This window comes from Dufourea novaeangliae, unplaced genomic scaffold (genome assembly GCF_001272555.1).
Source record: "Dufourea novaeangliae isolate 0120121106 unplaced genomic scaffold, ASM127255v1 scaffold133, whole genome shotgun sequence".
NCBI classification, from domain to species: Eukaryota; Metazoa; Arthropoda; class Insecta; order Hymenoptera; family Halictidae; genus Dufourea; species Dufourea novaeangliae.
This window is the reverse complement of record NW_015374011.1, coordinates 1414082-1423740: the sequence shown is the minus strand read 5'-3', so window position 1 is coordinate 1423740 and position 9659 is coordinate 1414082. Positions and strand designations below refer to the sequence as shown.

The 9659-nt window shown below is 40.8% G+C and overlaps 1 protein-coding gene across 1 annotated transcript; it reads left to right on the top strand.

Moving 5' to 3' along the window:
- Window positions 1–8777, top strand: LOC107188528 (serine proteinase stubble). Its single transcript, XM_015576830.1, has 10 exons — window positions 1–34; window positions 1543–1596; window positions 1770–1847; window positions 5516–5701; window positions 7202–7278; window positions 7372–7472; window positions 7567–7666; window positions 7796–8008; window positions 8095–8208; window positions 8527–8777. Exons 1-10 carry the CDS (start codon window positions 1–3, stop codon window positions 8680–8682), a joined length of 1113 nt encoding a protein of 370 aa, XP_015432316.1. The 3' UTR covers window positions 8683–8777.
- The last annotated feature ends 882 nt before the right edge of the window (window positions 8778–9659 follow it).

Sequence of the window (9659 nt, the reverse complement as noted above, 5' to 3'; positions counted from 1 at the left end):
ATGAGGGAGGAAGGATATAGGAGGGAATGGGCGAGTAAGTGACAGAGAGATGATAGAGAAGGGGAAAGGAAAAAAGGAAGGCATATAGGATGCTGCATAGCCAGAGTAGTCTTTGGATGCTGTATTTCCGTTCCTGGTCAGTAGTTAATCGCGTGTCGCGACGTTCTCTCGGTTTATTCGTGGTGTCATTCGATGTTCAATGACTGATAAAGTAAGAATATATCGGAATACATTTGATCGTGATGCTATCAAGAATCGAATAAACATGCCACATTTCGAAAAAGGAATTATTGTCTTTATGACCAGATCGAACATACCGATGAGTCGATTGTGAAACACAGAAAAATTTACGCATAATAAGACACCCAAAAAGTGCGGCATAGATCGTAAAACAAAGATCGAGTATGTACTTCTCGTTACGAAATTTCAATTGATTGTTTCGTTCGTTTGTGGTGAACAGGAGAATCGTGAGACGACATTAATAAACGTGCTGCGTTTGATTAAGGATGTCCTCTGAATTACTCGGTACATACCGAAGAAAGAGTCCACCGAATAAATATATGTAATACAACCGAATAAGATTGCACTTACTATTGGCAAGAGTATTTTTTTCGAGTCGACGAGTTTACGAATCAAGTGTTGGTCGTCAAAATTGAAGAAAGTTACCCGTTAACTTTCACTAATAACTACTAAAGGTGTGATGGTAGCGGTGTCCGTGCGTAGTTCAGAAAGTTGTGCTCGCGGGAGGAAAAGAACCAGGAACGTGTTACGAGGAGGTAACCAACCACACGAAGAGACGATGTGCCACTTGTCTCGGTGACCTGGTTTCACGACCCACTTTTCCACCGGACCACACTACGTTTGGACGTCTCCGCCACGCTTCGCGAGCACTTGCGGTACAACGTGTTACAAGTTCGAGAATAAGCTCGGCAAAGAACTCGGCTTCCCCTGTCTTCGGCAGGATTCTGTTCAAACGTCAAAGTGAACTTTACAGGGGTAAACTCTATATTGTTTATCACCGCTTTATATTGTTCCTGATCAACGATTATCTCTAGGTGAAGAACAGAGAGGTGTTCCAAGAGAATTCTAAGAGAAGAATAAGTGTATGTATATATCTACATAGGAATGGGATGCGATTGCTTGTAACTCTGCAAGATCGTTAATTTTCAATTTACCAAAGGGGAAACAGGGATATAGTTCACGATGATGTTTCGTAAATCGTACTTTATACCAGCACAGTTTCTTTATCCGCGTAAGTCACCGGAGACACGCGACTCCCGACAATTTCTGGATCGATGTCGTTAAGCCCAAAGTTTCCAAACTGGTGGAAGACTGAAAGGAGATTGATCGAGAAGAAGACAGAAGAAGCGACAGTAGTTTGTCGTTTGAAAGTTTAGTGTGCGATCGTACCACATCGGAGAACGGTTGACAGCGGGCATCAACGACATCGAACGAAAAGCCGAAATTGATCGCTGTAGATCACCCAGAAGAGAAAAGAAATGAGCTCGTTTGTACGCTCACTTTACAGTTTTCTTTTCATAGGCCTTTATTGTTGTGCCGCTGAAAGGAGGAACGATCGGTATTTATTGGATTTCGGTGAGTTCTTTAATCGAAGAGAATGAGACGGGCATGTTTATGCCGTCCTTAAGAAATTTCTCTCGAAAACATAAATTCCGTATCGATGAAAACGCTTTCCACGGACATCGATCGTTATACATTTATGTGTGTCCCGTGCCAACCATTAATGTAATTACCCGCTTCGATTTTAGATTTAGTCTACGAGGAACCAACAATGGAAAACGCAGTCGACACGGATGGACAAATGAGATTTTTCGACGAACTGGGTTGTAAGTTTCGTACGATAATACCCCGAAGAAGAATTGAATAACGGGAATCGTAATATATTTATACATATATATATATATATATAGTTTTACATCGAAATTCCTACACTACACCTGAACGTACCTTTAAGGAGGAAGATACAACTCGTCCGTCTACCGTCCGTCCATTCTTTCGCTCGTCGTTTGTGCTTCATCACCATCATTCATACCTTCAATCATCTATTCAAGATTGCTGAAAACCATAAACAGTTTATAAGGTTCGTCTCACCGATTTGCCAAGCGGATACAACCTTTGATTTTTAAATAATTCTCAGCTTGCAGCCACGTCACAGTCTTGTTTTATCATTTTGCTCCCTATCGATACGCTGATCGAAACATAACTGTGCGACAGTTCCATATTCAAGTTTAAATATACTTGTGAAACATTCAATGTTCAGAACATTAAAACTAGTGACTTTTCTAAAACTCGTTTATACTTCACGATCAATTACACCTCGAAAACATATTCAATTATACTTGAACAAGACCTAGAACGAACCACAAAGCAACGCGGAAAGAAAAGAGATCTCGATTCTTCAAGATATTTGTATGATTAGAGAAAGGAACGAAGAATAACGCGGAAGGTGTAAAAGTATGGAGGAATGAGAGAGGTAGACGGAAAGAGAAAGACAAAAATAAAGAGAGCGGCTGATGTGGGATGGTGGGGTGGGAGGATGTGGAGAGAAATGAAGAGAGACACAGAGAGACAAAGAGACAGATGGAGAGAAAAGAAAACAAAGGAAAAGGAAAGAAAAGAAAAGAAAGTAGAAGAGAGTGAAGAAGGGACAAGTGGGGAACCAATGTCAGGGAAGACGCGTCGTCGCTGGCGATGGGAAAGCTGATGTGGTGAAAGCCACGCGAACGCAGAGCACCTCTCTGGATACCGGTCGAGCCTTGCCAGTCAGTGAAATACATCAATGGGTGTTAGTTCAAATGGACGACGATCACGGACAAAGCCTGCCAGAACCGTACTCGTGGAATCAGGATCGATAAGTGCATCGTAGAACTTGTAACATATCTACAATAATCGAATTGTTTCCGGAAAAAGGTAATTTTGTACCATCGACTGGTGGGAACTGCTGATGCGCGCACCTTCCTTGACATTCGAACGCAAATTTGCGTATAGTTCGATCATATAGATCAAATCGATCGATCGATCGGTCGGTCGATCGGATAAAGGTAAACATGATAAAGGGATGGATCACCAAATATTTCTCCAAGGTTATCATCTGTCTATCCGATGCTCTTTAATAATGAACAAATTGGAATGTCGGTGAGATCGAGAAAGTGTCGCTTTCAAAGACGAAAAGCAACTCGCATAATAAATAGTTATGATACAAAATTGTAACGGTATGTCCGTTTCAATGTAATTTAATTGAATAATTTCTAGAAGTTGGATCATGAGAGTCATCGTCGTTGTGTATATGCTAGTAATTACGACTGCCAATGCGTTCTATTATGTTACATACGACGACTACGATGCAGTGAATCAGAATCGTTCGATTTTATCTTCGGCGCCAATGACATCGATCTACGACTTGTTTTTCAAGCTACAGGCTATAGGCCCTTTAAACGACGAAACGAACGAAAAGTATACGTCGTTGGTCGACAACGTACGATTTGGTCACCATGAGAAACACACCTCGACGAAGTTGCGGGTACAGAATCGAGCGGAATCGTATACAAGAAAGCCTAGAGAAGTGAAAAGATTAGACAGCCGTCGGTCCCTGAGCCGAGTATTTCAGAAAAGAAAAGACTTCGATGTCTCGACACGAGAGATCGGTACGGAAAAGTGTGCCGATCCGAAGAGACGGGAATTGTGGAATAAAAATCGTGAAATCGACGGCAAGCCATGGAATACTTTTTCCCGAATGATAACACAGTCTCGAGACGCGTCCGAGTATTTTATTCGCAAAAACTCGTTCGAAGACCCGGCTACCGCAGAAAACGCGAGTCGTACGAAAGCAATTGTCGGAGACCGTGCAATTGAACACGATGACATTGTTGACGGGACTCGTAATTTCACGTTTGGCGAGGGAAATGTATCGCAACTACGAGCAGCAAGTGAACTAAACAACGACGATGGATACTCGATGAATGTTCGTGAAGGCAATGACCTAAAAAGCTTGTTGGACGAACTAAAGAAACGCACGGTTAAAGGTGAATTGGAGAAATTCGTAATGACCAACTATAGGCAAGGAAGGAAACGAAAATTCAATAGTCAGCAACAGGGTACCATTCTTGTCGAGGCTCTCAGGAAAAAACGAAATAATACAGGGGATAATCGGGGCCATAACAATGAACTCCAGAACAGCATAATGGATATGTTGGGTAGAAGTATGTTCCATAAACACCTATTTGAATCGAATTTTTCTTTCAAATGTAAATAGTACACGGTATACTGTAACCATGCACGATGAATACACGATTGCACGTCAAGTTTTGAAAGGGAACGAGAGGGCCAGATGATGTTACATATTTCAGAAAATACTAAACGTGGTAAGGGCAATAGATAGTGACGGTTGGGGAACAGTGGACGATGGACGATATATGACAAACGATGGACGATGAATGGTGAACGGTGAACGGTGAACGATGAACAATAAACGATAATCGATAAACAATAAACGGTGCAAGATAAACGATAAATGACAAACGGTAAATGGTAGATAATAGATGATAGACAATAGACGATACACGGTACAGTAGAATAGACAGTAGACGACAGACTGAATATGGAAAACGATGATCAATGGATGGTTGGTAATTCAAAAATAGTCTTAAAGAATATACCGCGTTCCGACGTCGTTTAATACGTGTACTCATTTGACTTTTCTGCACGATATTGTCATTACACATCGAGTTAACGATTTCACTTATGAAACCATGGTTTGAAACGAAAGTAGTCGAGTATTTATCTCAATAAACAGACCGAAAGACAGCAACGCGGCGTAACGCAGCACGACGATATGTACACTACATACATACGTAGATATGACAGAACACAACAGTACACGATGTGTTGCGGCCATTGTTAACGCAACATTATAGGACAGGACTTGATGCGCAATAGACGTAGTAGATACATGATAATGTGTAAACAATGTGAAAAGCACGGAACGTAAAAAATTCATGTACCTTAAAGTGTAAACCCATGTATGTTTATACGTGATATGTTTGTTTTATTTGGACCTATTGGAGTATGTATTTTGTAAGGGAATACAAGTTGCAGCAGAATTTGTTCTTGCAACATTTATGTTGCTGTTTCATGGGCAGAATATTAGGCGTGCAATATAAATGGTTGTTGGCCAGGTGGGGGTTTAGGGGAGATGCGAAAGTTAGCTGGGTTTGCGTCACATTTTTTTATTGCAAATATGTTAGCGTTTACTGGTAGGGGTTAAACGGGATGTAGTCGTTCAATTTTATACGGAGATTGGGAAGTCACATGATGGAGGTAAGTTCAATTTTGCAAGTCGGTTTGAATTTGAAAAAGTAAAGCTGACCTGGAAACCTCCACCGCACTTTGTGTCCACATAAATCAGACGTAGTGAATGCAAGGATTTGACTTTTCTCTTGACTCTTTTGAAGGAACTCGGAAGAACGTGCTTACCTCTGTGATCATTATGTTACAGTGATACCACAAACGTGTACGTACAAGGGAGCAACTTTCGATTGCGGTCTTAGTATCAGTTGCGTCCTAGGCGGGGGCCGTCCGGTCGACCTCTGTTCCGGAGGATTGATTTGGAGTTGTTGCATCGACGATGACGATGTCCCGGAAAAAATACCACGACCAACCGCTGGGATACTACAAAATGCTAGTACGTTTTAGTTAAATCTTTTCTCATTTACTTATTATCATTATTGTTCTCATTGTTATATCACGAATCTGCTCGAGGCGGTATTCAGTATTTGGTGTTCCGTATCTGAGTTTACAATTCACATGTTTTAATAATCGTGTGAAACGTTAATGGAATGTATCAATGGTGAGAAAGGGTGAGATCTGTAACGTTACGTGTAAAATGAAAACGAATGAATCCGTTCTGTTCTTCTTAAATATGAGGAGAAGAAGGAGAAAGATGAAAGACAAAGAAAAGGAGGAGGCGTAAGTGAAGGAGGAGGAGGAGAAAGAACGAAATGGAGAACAAGACTATTCGAGCTGAATCTCCAGCATGCGCGCACCTGCGTGTATGCGGAGATCGGGATTGTTAAAACGGCAAACGTAATATCGAGGTTGTTTAAACGTGTAGCACTTTCACTAAACTTGGGACATCAACATCCGTACATGGACGATGATGTTCAAATCTACGAGAACTCGGCAAGGCCGACCAAACCGATGCAGACCGGTCAGAATGAACACACCAACCGACCGAGCTACCCGTACGCAGACAACGCGAACAAGCCAACGACCATTTACGAATCATCGCAGACATGGAATTACAATCGACCTGTATACACGAGTCATCCACCATATTATCATCCGATACAGCTTGATTATCCTCAAGACGAATACGAAGCCGATTATCCCGATGCTTTGGGATCGCATACACCGAACGGGGATGCCTCAAGCACCGTGGATTATTCGAAATATCGTGGTAATCCGCATGAAGTCGCACAGATAATTTGCACAAACACTGCATAGTTTATTCTTACTCGAATGCTAGCTAACGCTCGTGACGGTTCACTGGAAAAGGTTGTGAAACCATTTCTTTATTTCAACAATACTCGTATTATAACCTATCGATGTCGAGAAACGAATATCGACCGTTAGAAGCGAACATCCTGGATCTGTTGCACAAGGAGTAAATGGGAAAAGGAATACATCTGTTTTTTTCTTTTTATTCGCGACCTATCCTTTATAGATATATGTATACATATGCATATGTATGTTCACTTTTTTTATTTGTACCGCTTTGCACGCTTTTGCGCGAGACTGTACCACCATAGCAATAGGTGGGGAAGAGGTATGACGATCTAGAAGCTGGAAAAGCAAAGAATAACCGTACTATGAAGGCGAAAGATCGGTTGTTACACGCATACATATCACCAACGACGTATGTATGTTCTATTTGGGTAACGCGTTATTCGGTCGCTTTACGCCTAAATACAAAAACGTTTATGTTCTCCGATATCGCTGCGCTGTCCACGGATTTGTCGATGAGACAAGTGCTTTTCTGTCACTTTTCCTCGCAACATGGACACGTTCGCCTCACAGTACACCACCACATATACGCTCAATGGTTTTAGCGGTAGTTTGCAAATGCAAGAAAATAATTGCAAACTGTTATAGAAATGATAATTTCTTTCTCCATGGTTTACAGGTTGCGGTGAACTGTACACGAGAAGCAACAGAATAGTGGGTGGACATAGTTCCAGTTTCGGTAGTCATCCGTGGCAGGTAAGCTCACGAATCGCCTTGGGTTTCCATCGATTCGAGTTAAACTTATTCGATCTCGATCTATACGAAGTCTGTTCTATTTTCAATTTTCAGGCTGCCATTATCAAATCAGGATTTCTTTCGAAGAAATTGTCCTGCGGCGGTGCTTTACTGAACAACAGATGGGTTGTGACAGCGGCTCATTGTGTCGCGACGTTAGTATTATACTTATTACATATTTAACGATAAAATGATCAACGATGCCTGCCTGAAAACAATTTTCTAATCGACTTTTGTTTGTTTATTTAGGACACCGAATGGAAACTTGAAAGTACGTCTGGGTGAGTGGGATGTGAGAGACGGATCGGAACGATTGTTACACGAAGAATTCAACATCGAGAGGAAGGAGGTATGTAGCACACGATCAGCAGTTGTTTCAGTAACGGGACGAAATAAATCATTGTCTTTTATTTCCTCTTACTTATATGACATGATATAAAGCGATTAAAATTGCTAAATTTGCTATGCAACGTGACAGGTTCATCCCCAGTATTCACCGACTGACTTTCGAAACGACGTGGCGTTGGTAAAACTGTCGAGAACGGTAGCGTTCAAGCAGCATATCGTACCTGTTTGTTTACCGGCGAAAAATTTAAAACTATCTGGACGTACCGCAACCGTAGCTGGCTGGGGTAGAACCAGACATGGTCAAACTTCAGCACCGACCGTACTTCAAGAAGTCGACGTAGAAGTGTGTAGAAATGAGATCACTTGAGGTGCATGCCTCACCTGACTGTTCATACGACACGAAAATTTAACTAGTACTTGAATTTTTAGGTAATACCCAACGAAAGATGTCAAAGGTGGTTCAGAGCAGCCGGAAGGCGAGAAACTATTCACGACGTTTTTTTATGCGCCGGTTATAAGGAGGGTGGACGAGATTCTTGTCAGGTAATCAACTACAGACTCCTCTCGATTATCGTCCTCAAGTCCGCGCCAGGACAATAATCTTATAGGAAGGAATACTTCAGAGCATCATAAATTCATTTTTTTGAGCGGAGGAGCAACATTGTATGCGTTTGGCAGGTTTCCCCCCACCTCGTCCAGTGGTGGGGATAATGCCTGGACAATAATCGTATAAAACAAGCCAGACAATAATCGAGAGGAGCCTGTACCATTAAACTAAACGCAACCACCATATCGAAGGCTGTCGAAATGCGATGCGATCGTCTCTGAACACTGAATAATTTAAGAATTCGTTTCAAACAGGGTGATTCCGGTGGTCCATTAACTATGTCCGTCGAGGGAAGGCATGTCCTAATCGGTCTTGTGTCCTGGGGGATCGGATGCGGCCGTGAACACTTACCCGGCGTATATACGAATATTCAGAAATTTGTACCATGGATCGACAAGGTCATGAGTTAGATAATTTAATGATCCACGACGAAATGAGAAGAATATCGGGGCTACACGGTAGTAATTCAACGGACAACGACAACGATACCGACGATATAAAATAGTATCCGTACCTACCAAAGTTCACTAATGACTGACTCATTGTACCACTTCATAAATCGTTCATCTATATTAGGTTCTTCTTTACAGAATATTTATATGTTTGAATTTTCAAATCGATGTCTACTGTATCATCAAATATAATGCCGACATTAAAGAAAATTATAATAATAACAATGATAATTATACCAAGTACATATTAGCAAACATTACGTTCATGTTTTTAAAAGAGAATTTTCGTATTCTTGATATTACAATGAAACACGACATTCCATTCTTATTCATGAATTTATAGATACAAATAGAAAGCTTGCTTATCGTTTGATAATTATTTCTACGTCTCTATGAGTACATGTGGTACTTTACCAACGAGGTTGTTCTCTATACGTATGCAAATCGTAGACAAGTAAGTATGTGATACATGTATCATCATTTGTTTGACAGGATACAGTATCCTAGGTATTAACGAAGAGGGCTATTTAACTTTTTACAGTAAAAAGTATTGGATAATCGAATAGATTTTCTTACTGTCAATTTATTAGGTCCCTACTAGATCTACATTCAAGATACCTACATTACCGAAGGACATTCCAACGGTTATCAGCAATCGATGCATCCGAAGTAGTAGGTAATCGTGTGTAGTACCCACACACGTATTTACATATATGTACATATATAGATACGCAATCTAAGAAGGTGACAACAATTTGTTATGTATAATTGATAATTTAAATCAAAGCCTTCTGATAAGAAATGAATAAAAAACAAACAAGAGAAAGGGAAAGCAGTAATATGTAGTATGATTGATAATTGACAAAGATGCCATCTACAAATATGTATAGGTAGGTACATATGTACGTATGTATGTACATTCATAGTTGAAAGAA

Excerpts from the sequence above, each read along its gene's own strand:
- LOC107188528 (XM_015576830.1), top strand. The coding sequence starts at position 1 with ATGAGGGAGGAAGGATATAGGAGGGAATGGGCGA. Across the intron at positions 1,597-1,769 it reads TCGGTATTTATTGGATTTCG|ATTTAGTCTACGAGGAACCA; the intron begins GTGAGTTCTTTA and ends CTTCGATTTTAG. Across the intron at positions 1,848-5,515 it reads ATTTTTCGACGAACTGGGTT|TGATACCACAAACGTGTACG; the intron begins GTAAGTTTCGTA and ends ATTATGTTACAG.